The sequence below is a fragment of the Mytilus californianus genome, unplaced genomic scaffold (genome assembly GCF_021869535.1).
Source record: "Mytilus californianus isolate M0D057914Y unplaced genomic scaffold, xbMytCali1.0.p SCAF_11, whole genome shotgun sequence".
In the NCBI taxonomy this organism is placed as follows: Eukaryota; Metazoa; Mollusca; class Bivalvia; order Mytilida; family Mytilidae; genus Mytilus; species Mytilus californianus.
The window spans coordinates 5,758,149-5,782,621 of NW_026262593.1; the positions used below are offsets into that span (position 1 = coordinate 5,758,149).

The 24,473-nt window shown below is 31.4% G+C and overlaps 1 protein-coding gene across 1 annotated transcript; it reads left to right on the forward strand.

The window, feature by feature from the left end:
* The first annotated feature begins 412 nt into the window (after window positions 1-412).
* LOC127720937 (olfactory receptor 56A5-like) lies at window positions 413-23,295 on the forward strand. The gene is made up of 3 exons (XM_052227671.1): window positions 413-525; window positions 19,848-19,897; window positions 21,536-23,295. The coding sequence occupies exons 2-3, from the start codon at window positions 19,884-19,886 to the stop codon at window positions 22,785-22,787; spliced, it is 1,266 nt and encodes a 421-aa protein (XP_052083631.1). The 5' UTR covers window positions 413-525; window positions 19,848-19,883; the 3' UTR covers window positions 22,788-23,295.
* Window positions 23,296-24,473: the final 1,178 nt, after the last annotated feature.

Consider the following 24,473-nt stretch of genomic DNA (forward strand, 5'->3'; position numbering starts at 1 on the left):
TTAAATACCTGATACCTTTAAGAGATAAACGAACTGGTCTCTAAATCGGTTGTAGTTTAATATAATGATTTCAAACGAACACATTTTACGCATACAGAAAAAAAAAGAATTCAAATGACAAGGCAATGTTGATATCTATTCAAACTTCAAATCTTGAAGCTCTATTGAACATCAGGACATGGACTGTCTTTTTCGGAATAGAAAATTAAATCTACGGCATATGACATACATGCATCTAAATCCTTGATATTAAGAAAGCTGTTACAGCTGAAATCATTAAAGAAAGACTAATGCTTTAGGATGGCTTGATTAATGCAAGAAACGTATTTACTGTTGACAGTTTCAGATTTTCTGTACAAATTGAATCAAATCGATGTGTTATACACTGCGCGATCAGATGAAAGTTCAGTAATTCATTATACTATAAACGATATTGACTTACAATTGATAGACACACAAAATGTATATCCTTGAGAGACAAACTTGATTTTGGTTAAACGAAAGATACAGTTACTTATATAACAGGTAAGCAAGTACAATTATTTAGATCATTTTATTTGTATCTTTTTTAATTTTAAATAAATTGAATTACTATAAATATATCGTTCCAAGATTGTCTTTATTTTTTATCAAACATTTTTTTTATATTTTGTTTACTTCCTCAACTGCTATGTTGATTTTTTTAAAGCAATGCTATTGCAATTTCAAATATAACTGGTAAATTTTTACATCATGAGTACCTTGTGTTTATTTATAACAAATTGTACATCGATGGGTGATGAATTATATAGCTAAATGGCTTTTCTGAACTTTGGCAACTCAATCCTTAACTCTGTTTTTGTCAGAATAACTTTTTTATAGTTTACATTTCCAGAACTCTTTCAGTATTTATCATGTCATATTACAAAACATAGACCACTAGATTGACTAGCATTATTCGATCCTTATTCACGTTTCCTATTTCAATATCTATAACTTCGTCTCCCTCGCTTTAAAGTTACTGATTATTCTAAAAACAAATCCATAACTTTGGAAGGTGAATACCATAAAAAAGAAAGATATAAAAGTGGCAACAAAAGACCACAACTCGACGAAAGACAGAAAGCACAAATACAAAAAGTAAGACAAAAAGATAAAAAGATAATAAACATTTTATCGGAAACTGCATTTAAATCTAATGATTTACTAAATATGGGAACCGTTTTTTAATTAAGAAGTTGGCTTTGGTACTGATATTTGGTAAGCAGTTCAGGTCCAACAAGTTGAGTTTAAGTACTCCTGAAATGAAAATCCAACGATTAAAAGTAACATTCCCGGGCAGTTGGTTTAATTATAAAGGGGGATCCTTAGCCTGCATCCTGGGCAACTGAGGAGATTTGAATCATGAAATGTTTTGGAATAAACAAGTATCTATTAAAAAAAAACCGAACTCCAAGGAAATCCAAAAATGGACAGTCATAAGTTACTTTCAGTCATTATAAAACAAGAGTGAAGAGGATTATCACTACGACAAACTGACAAATATGTATGACACCAATACTATGCAACTTCAGCTTAACCATTACAAATGTTAAAGCCATTGATTAAATAGCATAATTGTAACACTCTACTGCTAACTTATGAAAGGAAATATTAAAATGATTAAAAGTCGTTTCAAGTAGAAGATATATACTGATTATACGTATAAAGGTTCAATACTCATGCCTTTCATGCAGTCACAACCATATCCTTATAATCAACATAGCTTACAAAGAAGTATGACATTAGGGCGTTTCAACTCTTTATGCTATACAAAAGTTTTTAAAATTCATTTCATATTCAGTTTTTATGATTAAAAGAATTATATGAACCATTCAAGCAAGGCCATACACATTGACTAAAATCGCGACTAAGGGAACAGGACAAATAGATAAACAAAAATTAATAAAGACATCACATTAAAAACTACAGTTTGAGTAGTATGAACTTAACTCAATATTATAGTTGAACTCAGTAGCTTCTGAATAGATTTCAGTCCTCGCTCTTCCTCAGTTGTTAATGATTCTTGAAAGCCATTGTTGAATTGAAATAAGATTTTTCATATTGGGAGACCCTTCTTATTTTTTTACATTAAATTTAGATCACTGAATTACTCAACGACTATATATTACATGTATCAGCTTTATTAAAGTCTCAGTTGACGATATGAGTAGTGGCTAAATATGGTTGTATATTTTTTTTTTTTTATAAATGGGAAGCAGAATGAAACAAATGTCTTCTATTTTGCTATTTCCCAGTTATTACCTAAAATTGAAGTTATTTATGACAAAAGTCTTTTCTAAATGTGACAATAAGATCATACTTCTTTTCTTTAGGGTAATATTATTATTTAGTTAATTGTCTGACTATATCTTAAAAACTATCATTCAATTTAGTGTTTTGTTTTTGGGACTGTTGTCTAAATGTCATTTTTCGTTTTAGTCATGAATTTGTCGATTTCTCGTCGACTAATTAGTTTTTAATCTCCTTTGGTATCTTCGGCCTCTTTTCTGTGTCAGCAAACACATTTCATTGTTATTAAAACCTGTAGAAAAATTCAATGAATTGTGCATTACGCAGTCTTTGTTGAAATTATAACGATTACACCAAATATTGTCACAGCCAGATTTCTAGATTAATTGAAAATTATATTTTATTTCTATCTGTCCCGGATGGTAACATCCGACAATATCTTGTGATCTGGTATTGTCATGAATAAATTGACACATTTTAACTTCAAATGTTCTGTTAAAAATATATATCGATAATGCATTTGTCAAAACATATGGTTGGTAATCCCTTCATTGACTTTCGTATTGACTGTTTTATTGTTAACAATTTGGTTTTTTAAGACTGGTCTACATTTTCTATTTTTACCTCCAAACCTTTTGATCTGGAACGATATAAATTGTGCATATTTTTCGGAAACATATTCCGCACAAATTGAAAACATAATCATATCTTTTTTTATTAAACAAGACAAACTATATATTAAGAGTGTGATTCTAATCTCAAAAATTATTCGCCATGTAAAAAGAATATCTATCGAAATAAAACTTATATATTAAAAAAGGGTTCTTCACACAAAATTTTTATTAGTTTTTAGATTTTCAAACATTTTGGCATAGATCCGTTAAAGGACATTATATTAACTGACGCGCAGCAAAATTGGTAATGTTAATGTAAGTTTTCATTTATTCGTGAACACTAAAGCCAAAAATACAGCACATTAAAACAGACCGCATCAACCACCCTTCACCGCCAATAAACCAAACACACAAACAACGAATAACAACAACAAAAGACGAACAATAAACACGGCTTACTAATATTAAATTAAACCTACCAATTTTTCATGTAACTTAAGAAGTCGACAAGTAATGCAATTACTGTGATATTTAGTAACGGATTATACTGTATTGTTATATAAACGTGATCGTCTAAATTGATTTTCTTCAAATGGTGGATTTACTTTGAAAGCATTATTTGGAAATTCATCTCAATCTAGAGAAAACATGGTAAATGTTTGCCGCTGTATTGGCTGGTATATTCCTGTTACACACACCTTTTCATAACATTTATGGTGTTTGAAGACTTTCTATGCTGTTGCAAGTTTGTAAACATGTTTTTTCACCCAAAATTCAAAACGCTAATGTGAGATTTATAAATGACGGCAATAAAGCACACATACTCCATTTAAAGACTGAATGGTAGAACAGGACAATTTAAACATAAAGAGTTTAAAAAACAATATTTTCACATTTAATATTATTTTTATCTAAATTAACGATAATTATATGTTTATACATATAAATCAAGGATCCTTTTAAATAATTATTACACGTCAATTTCCTGAATATATCATTCAATAACAACATATAAGCAGAAATCAGAGGCACGATAACTAACATGGGTCAATGCAGTGTATGTTTATTCACACAACTGTCAAAGTAATACGAGTATCTTATTACTACGCCAAGATCGTATTCTGCACTTATCCGTATGCATTTGTTAACTATAGATCATGTGCAAAAAATTGTTTAAATTGTGACTTTCAATTTTGACCTACACTCTCAAAATGTGCGAACAGTATGGCTGCTCTGACATTTGACAAACATAGATGTAATACTTTTTACTAGACAAATAAAAACACAGATAAGATAAATCAAAACTTTCTTTTACTTTATTTTTGGTCAAATATTGTGTTGCTAAGCTTCTCTTGAGAAGTATATATTGCAAAGATATGCGTTTAAGTATCATTGCTTTTGTAGACTTTATCTTTATAATAATTAAGAATAAAAAAGCCAATTACATTCATAGTATCAAAGTCTCATTTGACTATCATAATAGATGATGAATTACAGCAACCTACAATTATTCAAAGAAAACTGGCTATTTTTTGTGAAATCAACGAATCATCATTTATTATACTGGGGTCCTAAATGCAGGCTCGTGGGATACAGTTTGTAGAGCATTAATTTCTTACATACTGTTTTAGCAGTTTCAGGTTTATAAATATTTGTCAACTTTGTTCTATTTATATTAAAGGATAAGAACGCGACTTTTTTTGTTCTAGTGGTATACTGGATTCGTCTACATAAATAAAGTATAATGTATAACTGACTATGCGGTATGGGTTTTACTCCTTGTTAAAGGCCGTACGGTGACCTATAGTTGTAAATGTCTGTGTCATTTGTCTCTTGTGGAGAGTTGTCTCATTGGCAATCATACCACAGCTTCTTATTTTTATATTTTTATATAAGTATAATTAGGACATATTTGTACGGCTGATTAAATGTATGAATTACAAAACTTTAATCCTGGTATCTATGATGAGTTTATTTATGTGACTTAAATGACGTTCGAACTGTGGTCTAGGGATACATTTAAAAGCACATCTGGTCTTACAAAAATGTATAATGTTGATATAAAACATGTCATTTCATGAATAGTACAAGAGTCTTTCATTTGTTGAAAATATTAGAAATTATTTAAAGTATTCTAAAGTAATTAGAATAGAATTTTTAGAATAAAAAACGAAACAAATTACAAAAATATTATTCAGTATTTCGCTGATACAACGACTGTTTGTGTTCTATCCTGTTAAATTTTATGCAGATTGTGTTTGTGGACTTTGTTATGTAAGTGCGTCACTGTTTGTGGTATCTGTCTTTGATGGAAGATGTTCGTTGTTGTTCTGCGGTTTGTATGTTGTGTCGACTATTATATTATTTGTTTGTTGAGTGTTCTTGCGTGTGTTTGTGCTGTATTTCTGTCACGCAGTGTTGTCATTTTAGCGATACTTTTTAACATTGGCATATAAGCGTGAGGTTTGGCTAGCCATAAAACCAGGTTCAACCCACCATTTTTCTTAAAATGTCCTGTACTAAGTCAGGAATATAGCAGTTGTTATCAAATAGTTCGATTCTTTGAATGTTGGCGTTTGTTTTTCTTGCACTTCAGTGGTCCTGTTGTTCCTTTGTTTTCCTCTTATAGTTAATGTGTTTTCCTTGGTGTTAGTTTGTAGCCCGGATTTGTTTTCTCTCAATCGCTTTATGACTATTGAACACCGGTATACTACTGTTGCCTTTATTTATTGTCTTTCATTCTTTTTATTCAGTTTAGTAAACGTATATTGTACTTTTTATTTATTTGTTAACACGATTCATCTACTGACTGTCTTCATCTGGAATACAGGCTAATTCAAGGAGATTACAATTTCATTGTATCGTCCCTTACAATTATGTAACTTCCAAAACAAATTTTTACTCCAAAGGTGTCACGCTCTCTTAATTGAATTTCTTCTAGTGTGGTTGTTTTTTTGTTTTTCACTTTTGCTCCTTTTATGTTGCCTGCTAAGTAAAGTCCTTTTTTTTCTTTAATTCATATCCTGGTCAGTGACCCAAGGACGGTAAACTGCATCATCTGTGATTTCAGTGACTAGTATGTATGTCCAGAAATTTAATCCGATAAAGGGAATTACAGTACTATTGCACAGCTGCGTTTTTAGCACGGAAGTATAACAACAAATGTAGAGTTTCTTACATATTTTGCTTGCTTTTTATAAAAACCTTTTAAAATAAGCAGCTATGCAATAAACAATGCTTCAGCAGTTATTTGTATTTGCCAAGATCGAATTCATTAGCATTTTTTTCACTGAAATAAGATAAATGACAAACTTGGTAGTCCTATTAATCATACTGACATTAAATGACGTTGAAGTTCTAACTTCAACATTTTCTGAACCACAACAGGAAACCTTTCAATTATTTAATCGGCTCCGTAAATTTTTTAACAAATTATTCAATTAATCAAATGACAATGTCGCTCATTTCCTGCTCATTAATATTCTAGCTCCTATTTTATCTCAAATAAATTCAATTATCATTCCGTAGATGCCTTTTTGTAACTCCTGTTACTACCATTAACCTTTAAAGTCTTCAAGATATTCGATAAGTGACTGAATCCTACGACTTCAAACGATTTATCTATGAGCAAAAGATAAAGTCTGGAATACATTTACTACCATTAGTGCTTTAAAAAGTCTCCTTAGAAACTGTAAATCAAAGGAAAACGTTATAACAAAAAATGCCAAATCTCTAAAGTAAATTCAAAAAGTGAGGTCAACAACGATTTGACAACTAATTATTTTCAGATTTGAAATTAATAAAAATACGTCCTTCTTTGTTTCTTGTAGTGAACCAGAATCATCTAGATAGATTAGGTATATGAATCATTAGAAATGATTAGTATGGCAGATTATATGTGTTGTACGATTTAATGATGCAAGAAACCTGGTCTTCATGTACATTTTCTATAGTTTTAAAGCACACCTGGTCATTAAATGTGAATCGTGTCGACATGACAACATATTTTCTTTTAAAAATGACATAAAGTCTTTTGTTTGATTTCTTAAGTATTGAAGGTTGCAAAGACAGATTTTGAATAAAGAGGAAAGCTACTTCGGAATAGAAATATATTTGAATTAAAAATACATTGTTCATAGATTTGCTGATACAAAAGTTATCTGCGTTCAGTCTCTTTCAGGTTTCATTCCGTTGCATTTGTTCAAGATTTAATATTCTTTTAATCTTGTCGTAAGGTAAATCAATGTTTATGGATTTATTTTTGCGATAAAACTGTTGATTCCATCTTGCAAATGTAATAAGCAATCTGATAAAAGTATGACCTTGTAAGATGTTAAAATAGAACGTTGAACAGTAAGTGAAAATAATTTGATGGCACAACTTGTTCAATAATTTAATGCCTTATTGTAAATAACATAAATGTAAGAGCAAACTTAGACAATATTCAAAGATCTAACTGCAATGTTAAATTGATAACACGTGAGAAAAAGGTATTTTAAATGGACCAATTTAAATCGAATCTCCAACTACGAGCTTTTAAAAAAACATCTCCGTAAAAATTTGCATTAGCAATTTAAGATATAAGGAAACATTAATTCAGTAAATAAATTGTTATTAAAAAAAATTGGAAAAATTTTCTTAAGCAATACAAATGTAATTTCCCTTTTTTTTTTTTTTTTTTCTGTCAAAAATAGACAAACTGGAAAAAACAAAAAAGGTAAAATCTACATTAATTAAAATATCAGTTTTATACAAATGTACATTTGGACAAGTGATATTTGCCTTGAAATAATTTCGTTTCACATTCATCGATATTTTTAAACTTACTTATATCCGCATTTAGAATTTTCTTTTCATAATAACATATCCGTTTTTGATGAAAACTTGTCAAAGTTAGAAGCTTATAATTTATTTCGACGATTTAAACATTTCATCTATTGAACAAATACAAAAACTGACAGCATCATGTTTCATGTGAGCACAATCCCTGACTACTTGGCTAATGATGCTGTCGGGGACGTAACGTCCACAGGTACAAGGATCTGACTACTTGTCTAATGATGCTGTCGGGGACGTAACTTCCACAGGCAGAGGGATCTGACTACTTGGCTAATGATGCTGTCGGGGACGTAACGTCCACAGGTACAAGGAACTGACTACTTGGCTAATGATGCTGTCGGGGACGTAACGTCCACAGGCAGCGGGATCTGACTACTTGGCTAATGATGCTGTCGGGGACGTAATGTCCATAGGCAGAGGGATCTGACTACTTGGCTAATGATGCTTTCGGGGACGTAATGTCCACAGGCAGAGGGATCTGACTACTTGGCTAATGATGCTGTCGGGGACGAAACGTTCACAGGCAGAGGGGTCTATCTATTTAGATAATGATGCTGTCGGGGACGTAACGTCAACGGGCAGAGGGATCTGACTACTTGGCTAATGATGCTGTCAGGGACATAACGTCCACAGGCAGACTGGTCTGACTACTTGGCTAATGATGCTGTTGCGGACGTAACGTACACAGGCAGAGGGATTCTGGAGTCCGTTGGACACATAGAAATAAAAATTTGATATGTATTATATAGATGGAGAACATTACGAACTAATCAGCATTCATTTTCTGTTCACTGCAGGATGTTTTCTGATCATTTTTGATCTTTAAGATAACAACTGTTTAAATAGCTTTCATCTATATTGATATAATGTATAAACAGCTAAAAAAAATGTGAAAACACATTTGAAGACGAATCCATTGTAGTACAATTGGTGTAAGATTCACCGCAATTGCATTGATGCAAGATTTACTGTAATTATATTGATTCTCGTTTTATGATTTTAATTTCATCTCATTTTATTCTTAACAAAGATTTAAATAAAGGTCTATACAGCTTAGTTGTAAATCAGTTTCATAAAAATCATCAGTTCATCTATTCAAACCCTTTTGAATTTTTAACACTTGAATTGTGGAGTTCTGTGAATACAAGTTCAGTTTCTTCTTTAACAGAATACATTTCCGTTTTCATCCTGTTTCGCCTAATATTTCTCTATATTCATTAATGCATTGAGTGAATGACACTATCTGAACTAAGAGGTCAAGTCAATGCATACTAAAGCGGCTGTGTATTTGGTTCCTGAATAGAAAATTATTTTCCGCCGTGATCGGATCAGAGGCCTGACATAAACTAGTTTTGAATGAGTATCAAGAGAGCTGCAAGGTTTTGCTTGGAGATAAAATTGCAGCCTCCTACAAATGGCATTAACTTCCTTTTTCCTGTTATACTTAAGTCACTTAACGTTATCGATGCCAGGCATTTAACTCTGAGTGTCTACTCTGGAAAGCATGATACATTTAAACCAATAATTCAATTATTGCAAGTACGTTTAAGAGCTTCTTCAGCGACACGTTTTGCAACTTCTCACGATATAAAATGTGACTTAAGTATACATGAATTACAATACTTAGATTGACAAGGCATTCTCTGCAAAATAAAACACGAACTGATAAACAGCAATATTGAAAAAGCTTTACAAAATAACTGCCGCATTCGTGTCGTAATGTAAAATAGCTTTCAGGTGCTTAGAAAGTGATTGATTTAGACATTTGTCCAGATAACAAAGAAAAATGTTCAATTTTAACATTAATATTCAAAGATGGAGCAAGCTCATTTGGACCATAGAAAAACTTTTTCTCTAATTCAGTATATTATTTTTGTTGTAGATCAACAGTCATAATAACCTGAATATAGCCCTTATAATAAACAGTTTTGATTTTTCTACCCTATATACCACTTTGCCTCATAATCTTCACACACCTAATTAAATTGGCATTTAAAAAGTCAGAATGCGAATATATATGTTCTAACCCTTTGAGGTCATTTTTTAGTAACAACAGACAAAAGAACTATGTCAATTGGACCAGCTTTGAGACGATTACTGCCCTTGAGTTTTTACTAGATAACATTTTTGTTCGCTATTGAGATTCCGTATATCGTCAAGTTATCGGAATTCCAATGGGGACTAACTGTGCACCATTTATTGCGGACCTGTTTCTGTATTGTTATGAGTTATAGTTTTTGAATAAAATCAGCAAAGACCCATCGAAACAACATCTGATGCAAAAATTTGTTAACACTTTTAGATATTTGGATAATTTATTGGCTCTCAATAATGACGACTTCAGTATGTTCACTAAAGAGATTTATCTTGCTGAACTGACTATAATTAAAGCTAATACTAACAATGAACACTGCCCTTTCCTGTATCTTGATATCTATATCTTTAACGGGAAGCTTAAAACCTAAAGTTATGATAAAAGAGATGATTTTTCATTTCCTATTGTTAATTATCCATTTTTAGATGGTGACGTTCCATTGTCACCATCTTATGGTGTTTAGATATCTCAACTTGTTCGATTCGCTCGTGTATGTAACAACGTATTTGATTTTAACGAAAGAAACCTCTGTATTATTCTTTTTTTACGTCCAAAATATGCTTTATACGCATATTTGTATAAATATATTACGCACAAAACCGTGCTCCCTTAAGCTTTCTTAGCATGTTATTTTATTCAAATTCTCCGTTGATAACTTTAAAAAGATATATAAAGAAACTAATGTTACAACTCCCTCAGGCAAAGTTGACATTAGATTAAATTGGCTATTCTTTTTAGGTTCGGTTTGTGATATAGCCCATCAAATATGGAGATATTATACAGCCTTGACTTTTAAGATAATCTAACTAAATGAACGCTAAATAACGCTTGAGAATATTATTGAAACTCACCATAGGCTTTGTAAAAACGCTATCAAAACATTGTAATTTAATCATATCAAGATTCAATCTAATATTATGTAACATTCTAATTATGTCCTACAGAACTATCTTATTTCGTTTAATAATGCAAGTTTTCTTTTAGGAAAAACATCAATTTTTATAAATTACACTTAAATATATTGTATAATACTTTATTAGACGATATTTAGAGGTTTGGTTAAAATTACATGCAGTGGTGACGGAATATGTAATGCTTTCTATTATAGTTTTTTCGTTTTATGCGGAAATTCTATCTGCTTTAAAATTCTTCATCATTCTTAATACATTTGTACATCTTTATTTTAACATTTCCCCCTTTTGTTATTCTCAAATACCGAACGACATGACTCAGATGGTTAGATGACAGAATTTTCATCTATTCTGTAATTTTGCTGCTTCTGTTCTATTTCCGATTATGACATTGTGATTGTGTGTGGATTCTTATTGCGCATAACGCATACATAGCAGGGACGCTTACTCTGTCGACTCACCCAGTTTCTTTCCTTTCTAAGCATATGCGATTCAATTAGTTTTTGATTGTAACCTTGATTTGTCTCCTTAATAGATTTATGAGATGTGAGCCTTGGTAAGTCACTGTTGCTTTCATGTCTATATTCGTTTCAAATATTGCTGTCAACTGATACGAAAGGTTGGCGTATGGCGTCTAAAATACAATTGAGACAGATAAAAGGAAAAGTAATTGATAATGGATTTTAATACTGTTTCAGAATTTATGCATACAAACAAACATTTGATATCAAACATTAGTTTTAAACATGGTAAAAAAGCACGACACAGTCAAGTTCAAGGAAAGATCTTTGGCACTAGGAAAAATGAATATAAAATAAAGACATGTGGTATGATTGCCATTGCAATAATTATCCAAGAGAAATGGAACTATTGGTCAAAGGACGACATTTATCTTTGAGCGAAACCAATACCGCATATCTAGCTATAAAAAGTAAAATAACAAAATACCGAACTCCAAGGAAAATTCAAAACGGAAAGTCCGTCACCAAACGGCAAAATCAAAAGCTCAAACACATCAAACGAATGGAAAACAACTGTCATATTCCTGACTTGATACAGGTATTTCCCTTTGTAGAAAATGGTGGAATAAACCTGGTTTGATAGCTAGCTAAACCTCTCACCTGTATGAAAGTTGCATAGAATTCAATTATATTGACAACAATGTGTGAGCAAAACAAACAGACATAATACGTATAACATTTTTAAATCACTATAAAGATAAACAACTATATCAACAAAGAAACACAAAATGGCATACTGTGGATTCATTTATTTTCGTGGGTACCAATTTTCGTGGATTATAGAAATCTTACATGTTCGTGGATATTTAATTTCGTGGTTTTGCCGAAGTCTGCATACAATCCTATAGAAAATTTGTTATTCGTTGAACATTGAATTTCGTGGTTCACCTGTACCCACGAAATCAACGAAAATTGGTATCAAACGAATAATAATGAATCCACAGTATAGACACTCTATAGACAAAGTACATAAGCAAAGAAATGAAAGAATAGAACACAAAAAATGACCATAGCGCTATAACACAATGGCGGGATGTATAAATATCGAGCCACGTCAAAAGGATATTATCAAAAATGGACTAAACAGTAAAGGTTAAAAATATGCAAAGACAAATAAAAAGAACACTTTAACACATAATTAAGATGATAAACAACGTAAGTTCCAAGAATCTATACTTCAAGACTATCATGTATTATTTGTGAAGTAGATACGGAATATTTATCAACATGGTGCTGTCATAACCAAATTTAAAACAACTCAAATGAGAAAACCAACGGCCTGATTTATGAAGACAGTGCTCATTTACTAGTTAATCTTTTACCTAAAATTGATCTTACATTGACCCGTGTAAATGCCTCGGATTTTGCTTACGCCCTACTGGTTGATCTGCATTGATTCGCAAATAGTTAATGTAATGAAAAAGCATCTTGCCACAGTATTTAGATTCACGTTCAGAGATATTTTTTATAATTCGTTATTTTGTTTTTCTTCACCTCATACAATAATCATGTGCATTTTTTCTTTTAAAGAAATTATAATTATGAGCTTTCAGAGATATTGTTGATGTCCTGTTCCTTCTATGTCTGGATGTCATTACATCATATATCATCCAGTGTCCTTGCATCCTATTTCATCCAGTGTCCTTACATCCTATATCATCCAGTGTCCTTACATCCTAAATCATCCAGTGTCCTTACATTCTATATCATCCAGTGTCCTTACATCCTATATCATTCAGTGTCCTTACATCCTATATAATCCAGTGACCTTACATCCTATATCATCCAGTGTCCTTACATCCTAAATCATCCAGTGTCCTTATATTATACACCATCCAGTGTCCTTACATCCTATATCATCCAGTGTCCTCGAAATTAAAGATACTACAGAAAATGGAAGATCTGATTCATATCTATTTTATTTAAATCGACCAGGTGAACGAATAAGATCTCAGTTTTTTATTAGATCTTTCCACTTTTCCGTGGAAAGACCTATTGATTTTGTTCTGATTATTATTTTTTTTTTCTTCCGCCTAATTTTTTTCTTTCGTTGTGTTCTTGTTTTATAAGATGTCGCTTATATATTTGGAATATGATATCGTACAGTTTATACTCGTTTGAAACTAATACTGCTTAACCGAACACTTTACGTTGTAAGAGTTATCTCCCCAAACACTGTTTTTCTTGTGGCCACTACTCCTTTGCAACCGTCAAAGTTTACGACAAATTTATTTTACCAAATTGCTCGTTACATATTCAGGATTAGGATGACTATTTGGATCGAGGCTATCCGGAGACTCCATATGAGAGTTATTCCCCCTTATGCATTTGATATAAGTGATATGCATTTCTAACTGATAAACCATAAGTGATAGAGACCTAGGGTCTCTTGATTTGAGGTCCTTGTTCCAAAAAAATGAAAATTAGGTCAAGGTCAAAGGTCAAGGTCATATTCTAAATTTTGATTTTGGCTTATTTTCACTTATAAAAACCGTTTAAGATATCGACAAATTATTTTTACAAAATTTGTTAGTTGCGACATGTCGTAACACGTAATACGTTGACCGTAAAGGAGAATTTTCTCCCTTTTTATATTTACAATTACATGTTTGGTGGTATAACTCATTTACCAAGTAAGACCAGAGTAATTTGATTAAAGGTCCTTGGTTTATGACCTTGAAATTGAGCTCAAGGTCAAAGTTGAAATTTACATTCTTGATTTTGACCTTTGCTTTAACTTCATATTTAGACACGATAAAGCCATGGGACTCGTTTCATTAGGTTGCAATTTACATGAGCTTGAAAATCCAACCGGAAATGACTTTGTGTAAACCTGAAGTAGCTTTGTTTTGTACTTATTTGATGTTAAAGTATATAGAACCATATATTTTTGGAATCAGTGTCACGTAAACTATCAAATAATACCGGAAGTGACATTTTTCAGACCGGAAGTAACAAATTATCTCCCTTACTTCAATAAAATTGTTTAGAAACCATATATTTTTTGGAATCAGCGTACATTAAGGTATCATTTGACACTGTATATGACACTTCAAACCGTATTTTAATATTTTCATATCAAAATGAATCGTAAGAAGTGGAAATACCTTCAGTTGTTCTGTGAACAATTGGTTTTTAATATTGTATTTACATCTCTTCTGAAAAAAAAATCCACATGCTTGTAATCTGATCAACTCTGAAACTACATGTCCAATTGACCTCAAAATTTGCAGTCAGCAGGGTATACATGTATTACATCTTCATAGAACAACGTGGTGTAGCTACCTCCGTACAGAAAAGAAGTTTCAATGCCGTAAAAATCGCTTGCTAGCTCCGTAAATCTCAGGGAAATCCTACAATAAAATGTCTGCTCCTAGATTAAAATACATATCTGTGTTACAAACTGCTGCTGAAAAATGTACATTGTATGAAAATAATCGATAAACGTGTTTTAAAGTTACACAGGATCAACTAAATCCAAAGAATGCACTGCTCGTGAACTGTGATCAAAACATCAATTACCTACAATGACAAAAGAAATACATTGTGTGTATTCCGTCGCTATACATGTTGTCTGTCCAACGTCTCCACCTAAAAAGAAATAAAAAGTTTTCGCTATTATAAAGCTTCGTCACGTGACGCAACAATCTGGCACGAGACAAATACGCGCGCGGGACGTGAAATAGAATAAAAACTTTCCAACTAACTAAATATAGAAACTTCACCAACACACTAATATGGACCCTTTAAAGAAAGAAACAAACAAACAAACAAACAAACAAACAAACACACACACACACACACACACACACATACACACACAAATCAATCAATCATGTTTCAGAAGGGGGAAAGACCGTTTACAATTGTTTTTTTAAAGCAATTGATTTATATTTATTATTATTTTTCTTAATTCCTTATACGTTTCACCATTTCGCCCATAAATTTACCAGTTATTCAATTAATGTGGTAATTAAATTTCATGGACATGATTACGATATACGGGGTGAATTCTCAATTTATCTCTTACTGCAGAGTTAGGCGGACGACCAATTAAAATTGACACGTCAACTTATACCGTAAAATGATTTTGTGTTTCAGATACTAGGAGACATGTTTTAGTTGTCTTTGATCTTAGTCTTAGCATGGCGGCGCTAAATTTATTATAGCAGACGCTTACCGGTGTATCAGGCATCCAATTAATCCCTTGGAAGACAAACATGTTCCCTTTACAACTTTCAAAATATTGGACTGTCTGCAATTGACGATGTAATTTTTAAAGTTGTTGATAAATATCCAAATTCAAAAATGAATGGATTTGTGAGCAATCTTTCATGACCTTCCCCCAGTGTTCCAATGTGCCCAGGCTCCCATCTCTATGACAAATATGCAAGCAAAGTAAAAAATAAAAAATTGATGTGTTAATTACAATATACATTATGCATAGTGAAGAAATAAAGACCGGCACTATATTATCAAACCAGAATAGTCTTTTTGCGTTGATAACATCCAAAATGCAACTTGTCAGCGGATTTTACCTCGTCGTTGGAATGTCGTGCCATTATCATAACATGACCTGCTTACACATGTACCTTTACGAGCATTTGACTCCATATTTAGACGATACGCGCGTCTGTCGTACTAAAATATAGGCCTGGAATCGTTAAATGAGACTTTCGCAATCCCGGATTTTCATGATTCACGTTTACTTATCTTGTTTATAAGTAAGAAAACGTGTTTTCCCGTTCTTGTCTTTGACTGGTTTTATATTGAACAAGTACATTACTCTTAAATCAAGCATAATTATTTATTTTCATTGATAAAACTGTAAGATAATCATTCCAAGCATGGCAATTTGTTTTTTTCTGAAATAAAGTATTGAAGTTGCCTTTTATTTGAAAAATAACTTTTATTATAATTAATTTCACGAATTTTTTCTCGGATGAAATTTGATTGGTTTGATATTTCCAGTAATAAATGTTTTCAGAACTTTCAGTGAACATTCGTACCGTAACTTATGGATATAGTTACGTAAACTGAAACCAATTTATTTATATGTTTAAACATATTTATTCGTCATCACTACACATACATCATCATACGACAATAAAGTTTACTAGTGGTATTAGAAAACAAGCTGTACATATTGTAAATTCATCCGTTTCTTTTTAAAAAAAAAACAGTTAACAAATTCATGATAAGAATGCTAAGTAACTATGATATTAAACGAACATAGATATATAAATGAATAAATACATAACAGAAAGTATAAAACACTTAATAGAAAAATAATGAAAATGCAACAAAAGAAAAGAAAAAAGAAAGAAATCAATACACTAAATCATATACAAATGTAAAGCTGAAATACAACTTTGTCGAAATAGAAAATGATAAAAAGATGAAAACAACACGTTATAAATTGTATGCGTCCGAAGCGTTTTCTGGATTTACCTTCATCAGGAACACTCAATCCTAATATTTGAAAGCCAACGATGCATAAGAACCGAAACAGTTGAAGAGCTATATGAACAAAAAGGACCTAAAAATAGCCAACTTATAAATCTCTCGCCATTTTGTAAAATAACTTTTACGAAAATATCTTTCATCTGATCTAAAGTTAGAGCTAGTCAGACGAATAGAAGAAGGTTTGTGTTCAGTATGACTGGATAATTAATTGAAAAAATCATTTCATTACGCAGTGCGTCATACTTTTTACAGTTAAATAGAAAATAAGAATCGATTAGACCACATAAGCAATTTGGAGAACCTAGTAGATTTCGTCTGAATAAATATTCATTTACTGTTCATTCTTAACATAGTATGTAATATTTGTCCAGTTCTTTCACCAGTGTTGTAAAGATTTTGATAGCTATTATGTAGAATTTTCTACGAATTTCCAAAATACTTAACGATGTAAAGGACAGTTTAAGTGAGGAGCATGTTGCAGAGAATACCAATGCAACTTTAATCCATCGAACTACCCACTACTGATACAATGCATGACCTCTAGATGACTTCGGTTTTTGTGATGTTATTATGGCTCCCTCAATGATATAAACCGCTTATCTCCTTCATTCATATTTAAACCATCATGAATATAACACAACAAATAATGGAAACTAAGGTTTATTAATTGTAATATACTGTAGTGATACGTTATAATATAAAGGGAATACAATTCTAACATAGTCACATGATCATGCGCCTTTTCAAATTTAAGAACCTCGTCAGTGTTTTTTTTTTTTTTTTTTTGTTATGTTCTTGTCTTTCTTGTCATTTAGAAAGATTGATATTAGTTTAATATTCGTAATAGACCCTGTAAATTATTTACACTTTTCTTGACTCATGGCGATTAAAAGCTTGACATGTTCTATAGACATATCTCTGTTGTTGAAGATAGTATATTTATTCCAGATATCTTTTGGTGTGGTTAATTGCTGTTTTATCGACGTATACCATCTGAATGAAATTGTATCACTTGTTTTAGTGTTTTGTGTGTGGTAAGGTGCTTTATGTTATTACTTTGATTGTTTTGGAGGGTTTTGTTATATGGCAAGGTACTGTAGAATGACATATACTTTTTGTGGGTACACTACGTTATTATTTATTTTAGGAATTTGTTTGTTGTTTAGTAAGGAGCTATTCTTGTACCAACCATGTGTACACAGCTATGTTATTATTTTAATTTGTATTTTGTTTGTTTTTTTTATTTGTGTGGCAAGGTGATGTACCATGACGTATACTACCAAAAGGTACTATGCATACTTTCAGTTTTGAATTTTCCTTGGAGTTCGGTATTTTTGTTATTTTACTTTTTATGCTATAACGTTTACCAAAATGTCTATGGTCGTTTTATAGAATGTTAGGAATGTCAGAGGACAAATAAGAGTGATAAGACGAGGCCCTTTATTGTATGTTTGATACATGATCGCCATGATTCGTAGGGTAGAATTATATTTTACACAATAAAACACAAATATATAATTGCAAGTCATCATTTGAGTTACTTTGTTCTACCTTCAGTATGTAAGAGGGTCTGAATGAGGTTTTTAGAATAAAGAATAATGGCAAAAACATAAAGAATAGAAAAAAAATGCAAAAGCTAAATAATGAATATTAAAACGTGCAATTTACTACATTCTGGATTGAAGGCACCGCAACAATTTAAGTTTATTTAACAGATTAAATAATGGCCGAAATCCTGATGAATATTTTACATAAAACGATCGATTATTTTAAATGTTCAGGTGATCATTCATACTCCTTATATCCTAAAAAAGCGCAGTTAACATGGTATACCAAAAACACCTTTTTATAGATAAAAGGCCAAATAAAAGTATACAAGGACTACCTTTTAATGTACTTTTTGATGAATATTTATATTTTTTTACATGTTAAATGAATTAATGTTTAAACTTGTTTACTCCTAAATTCCCTTTTTGCATCAACTTATTTTTTTAAATAAAAGACAGAATTACTCGGCATAAAATTGAACAAAAAATGTTTGATAAATTGGCAATGATGCATTTGACTATGATAACAATCGGTTGAATGTTTAATATATCTAGCGATAATTGACAGAATGCTTCATTTTCTATAATGTGAATTCAACAACTGGAAGTTTGTATCGGTTTCTCTACTTAATTACTTACATCATACATCAATCATCAACATAACTGGACTCTTGGTATAACAAAATTGTCACAAATTACATATTCCGTTACTTAATTACTTACATCATACATCAATCATCAACATAACTGGACTCTTGGTATAACGAAATTGTCACAAATTACATATTTCGTTACCATGTCAGTTGTCAGCAAAAGAAAAAAATGTAATTCAAATGATCACCTAAATAAGAACCTTTCGAAATCATTAGAACACTATACCGTGATACTTTTTGACAAGTAAATAATTGTCCTTTCGAAAAAGAAAAATCTACCAAACAAGTTGTTATTATTTCTTAATAAATGGGATTGTCGCTTGCATCTTATATTAATTTGGATTCCTTTCATTTCCAAAAACGTACCAAATGAACAGATAATAAGGAAATTGATGATTATATTAATCAATAAAAGGAGTTACATCATTTTCAGCGCTTGTTTGTGCTTCATGTATGTCTAATACATAATAGTTATTGCGTCAACAGTTCCTGTACTTATAAATCCTACGCTTTGACACATTCGGCTTTATGAGTTCCTGGTGAAGGTTTAACCAGAAAAGCGCTTCGGATGCATGAAAGTTACAAAGTGTTGGTTTTTTTTTTGTCAACGTTTGAATAACATGAATAAGGATTGTGCTTTGCTACAAAATATAACCTTTAGTATTGATATAATTGGTTGTTTAATGTTTAGTTACATACTTTTACAACAAACATAAATGTTGGCAGACTTTTATCCTATCTTGGGTTTTTACTTAATAGTTGTTGTTGTACCTCTCTTTGGTTGATACACAGAAGATATGGCTTTCTCGTGTACCTTTGATTGGAGTCCTTTATGAGACCGGACTTTTAATCGCGGTAAGTAAACTTATATCTTTCAAAACGTTTTCAAAAAGCATTATTTTAGCATATAAGTTTATTATTTTTTTTCAGAAATTAATCTATCGGATATACTACACCTGAATTGTAATGGCCAAGGAAGAGTGAGTATATTTCTCTTATAATCATAATGACAACCGCCTAGAAGTGCACCTTAATGAATTATAATGACCTTGTTTTGAACGACCTCTGTTGGAATCAGGATGAACATCTATCTATCTTCTGTTCATACAATTTATTACAAAAGGATGAAAGGGGACCATTAATGGCCTGACTACATTCTTTCCAGTTTATTAATGTTTTGCAAATAGTGTAATATTCCAGTTTCCTTTAATAGTGTACTTGAATCAAAACATCAATTGAATGTTCCTTTTTTTTTATTATTTTCATTTCTATTTAGAAAACATTCAAACCAATTTCTTCCTAATAATTGACTTTGTATTCTAATAAATCCTATGATCATGCGTTAGTGACACCATATATCTACCAACTATTACAGATATTGCTTCGCATTTAAAACAGAAATAGCACTTATACATCTAAATTGTTTATATTTGGTAACAAGTATACCTGCTTGGCTTTTATTATTTGATTTATGGTACACTTCTGTGAACCAACATAAACAATGTTATAGGATTGGTATAGATTCGATCTCCATACAATAGTCTAAATATGTAATATTCTTAGAAAAGTGTCAAAGACAATGTATACAATACAATTGGTTCTATTTATTCAGACACTATAATTATACAAAACCATAATTTATTGAAACTTGATAGTTTTTTTCTCTTTATAAAAGCCAATTTAAGTCAACTGTGATTGTTGCACGAGTGTTATCTAAACTAAATGAGAATCTTGCCATTAAAAAGTTGTAACTTTAATTACGAAATGGTCGACAAATAATCTATTTTTGTATATTACACAAATCAATCGGGTTTCTAAAATATAAGCGCGTTAGTTTAAATAAAAGCCAAATACATTAGTTCAATGTAGTTAAAGATATGAAAACAAATGTGATTTTTGGTTACAAAGAAAATGTTTGGATAGTTTTTTTCGTGACAAAACAGGATTAGTTTGGGGGAGGGGTACTGTATAAAGTATGCTTTTAGTTTTAAACAAAACACTGATCAGCTTTTATTTTGTTATTTTTATTTTTATCTTTTTTATCCTTTTCTATTAAGAGCTATTTTGTTATTGGTGTTATTGTTCCATCTATTGTTAAAGGTTTGATAAGAACCGTTTTTTCGCCAATGAAATTCCAAAAATGGCAAAAAGCCCTTATTCGTTTCCAAACTATTTGAGTGCTATTCATAAATGAGTAGGATTATATAACACTTTAGAACATAAATGCAAGTTATGGTGTCATTCACTTGTTGAAATTGACATATTTGACTAGCAATAGTGAATGTTCACATGGTGTTTTGCGAAATGATATATTCTTCAAATTAAAATGTTTGTACTATGACATATATAGGACATTTTAATATCTTTTTAGATTAGCCATTGGTTCATATCTAGATATTAATGACAAATTCTCAAAATCAAGCTATTTTGGCAGATTTTTTGCAGTGTGAAGAAGTTTAGAGTCCTAAAGCAAATATATGACATAAATAATAAAATACTAATTCAGATATCAACAAAGTAATTCGATTAGAAAAATGTTATCTTCGATTTGGAAGGGCGAAAATTTGCCTTATCCTTTATGGGCTTATGTATCATATTTTGTATTTGTTTGTTTCTAGGCTTAAGATTCTCGAAAATATGATTGGCGAAGGTAAATCTGGTCTAGAGTTACACGAAGACTACCCTGCAATCATAGTTGTGATGAGTATGCTCGCCTTGTTTAGTATTGCTGGTTCCATTGGAAATGCTTTAGTGATTTATGTGTACGCAAGGAAGAGAGAAAAGACAACGACGACCATTTTTATCTTGACTTTGGCGGGAACAGATTTTTTCACATGCCTTATTATCATTCCATACACTATCGTAGTAGAGTACGTTTCAAAACGAATCCAGTACGACACAGCCTGTAAGATATACCAGTTCTTAATAACGTCAAATGTGCCATTTTCAGCCTTCATCATGGTAGTTATTGCATTTGATCGTTACCTTAAAATTTGCCGACCTTGGAACCACACTCTTGATGTAAAAATGGCTAAGAAGACTATAGTTTTTCTTTTACTATTTGCAGCAGTTTTAGGAATAATAACATCTTTAGTTCACGGAGTTCCTAATGAAGGCAATAAGAAAGAAAATGAAACTCGAACAAAATCTAATTCATCGTTCTTATCATCTAATGTAAATGTTAATTCGTTGAAAGACGAGTGGATATGGACAACATTTCCTTCTGATACCGACAATTATACTTTGTCATCGATCATGGACAACAAAACTTTCAACAAAGAAACAAATGAAATTGTAGATCCTTCTAAGATGAAAGGTGTATGTATCCCGAACGAAATATACATAAGTAGGAGGGTTCGAAGTGTTTTTCAGAAATTCTGTGCCTCTTTATTTTTGGTGTCGGTCATTTTAGTTTTTATTCTTTATAGTCTTGTGTTTCGGTCTTTAGCTGTTCGTCGTTCAAAAAAATCCAAGAAAAGACTTTTAAATGGCGGTCAAAATACATCGCATCAAACTGTTACAACACACACTTGCGCAGTTACAACTAAACTTACAATGGCAGAAAACGGGGACGTTGAAACGGTTCAAATGCAACAGATTCCAGAACAGAAATCCCGCCAAAAACGATCCAAATCTTTGAAAGAAAAACACAGAGTTGCCAACATAAAAACAGCGGTAATTTTATTCATAGTAACTGTAGTATTTATAATAGCATTTTTACCTGCTTGGTTAATGGCGATGCGTGCCGTTGGTGGAAATATCATTTTGTTTTATATGCACTTCAGCTATAACGTTGCAAATCCTATCATCTACGCCTTCTTCAATCAAAATTTTAGAATGGAGATGAAGAATGTGTTGAACTGCAGCTAATTAATATCGTTTGTCAATTCTGACAATAACGTTATCTTGTTTTTTGTTACTTCTTTAAGTAATATGTCATGTCGCTTGTCTGGGAAAGATTAAGAACTTCCGAAAAAAAAGATGTGATACATGACAGTAGGAAAATAATATATCATTGATATATCATTGGAATCATTCTGCATGTAATAAAAGTAAGCAGAAACAAATGTATTTGTTTTTGAAAAAAAAATCCTAAAGATTATAGCCTTGCTGACGGAAGGATAAAAATGACAACTTTTTCTCTGCTTGTATTGACTGTCATTTGAAGACATTTACGTCAAAAGCATTTTGTTAGGACGAGAAAGCTTTTTATCTAATATGATCGATCTGAAATTCCTTAGCTTGAAGTGATCAGAAGTTGACAATGTAATGGAAAGAGACAATGTAATGGGAAGAGAAGGATAAAATGTAGCTTGTGTGTAATCCTACAGTCTGAAAGGGTTTATCTCTATTCCTGTTATGTCAATGTTAACATAAATGTAACACGACTGTAGGTGGTAAAATACAATGTAATACATAATTTGTTCTTTATTTAGATAATGTTTGTCTGTACATCAAAGTCAAAATAGATATAGGAAGATGCTGTATGAGTGCCAATGAGACAACTCTCCATCCAAGTAACAATTTATAAAAGTAAACCATTATAGGTAAAGGTACGGTCTTCAACACGGAGCCTTGGCTCACACCGAACAGCAAGCTATAAAGGGCCCCAAAAATTACTAGTGTAAAACCATTCAAACGGGAAAACCAACGGTCTAATCTATATAAAAACGAGAAACACGTATGAACTACATAAACAGACGACAACTACTGTACATCAGATTCCTGACTTAAGACAGGTGCAAACATTTGCAGCGGGATTAAACGTTTTAATGGTACCAAACCTTCTCCCTTTTTCTGAAACAATAGTATAACATCACAACATAGAAAGACACACTATAAATATCAATTGGAAGGCTTTACTCAATCAAAAAACGTATATTAACACACAATGAACGAAGAACTATGATCTGTGGTACCTGAATGCAAATACATAGTTAATAAAAATTATAAGGGATAAATAACTAAGGTCAAAAGTTAATAAACAGGTTGAAACAAAGTTAAAGTATGATACCACTGTGAAATGTCAAACAATATTTAAAAAAATCATCAATTTTGAAAAAACCTGCGTCATATTATACACAGGTAAATGAAAATAATTTTGTTGTTAAGTATACTTCTTCTTCTGTGTGTATAAAATCTTCCGTTTAGGAATACCAAGAAATTTCTTTAATATCAATAAAACTAATCTAACAATTGGTACATATGGGGTGAATATCAACAATAAAACTATACAATTAGTGCTAGATAAAACTTCCTGTACAGGTGCAAGACCATTATTCAAGAAGAAATGAAATAATTTTGATGTTCATAGTACGAAGAAGTGAAAATTTGTAGTAATTCCAAATAATCAAAGCTGGCATATAGACAAGATCCATGTTAACATTAAATAACAAAAAAGCATTTCAACTAGTATCAACAGGTCAAATTAACAAGAAAGAACGATTTGAGAGTACTCGCAGTAACTGACAGCTAGTTAAAAGCCAAAACAATTAATAATAAAAAATAATGCAACAGAGACTGAAATCAACTAAAACACATCCAAGAGATTTAGCA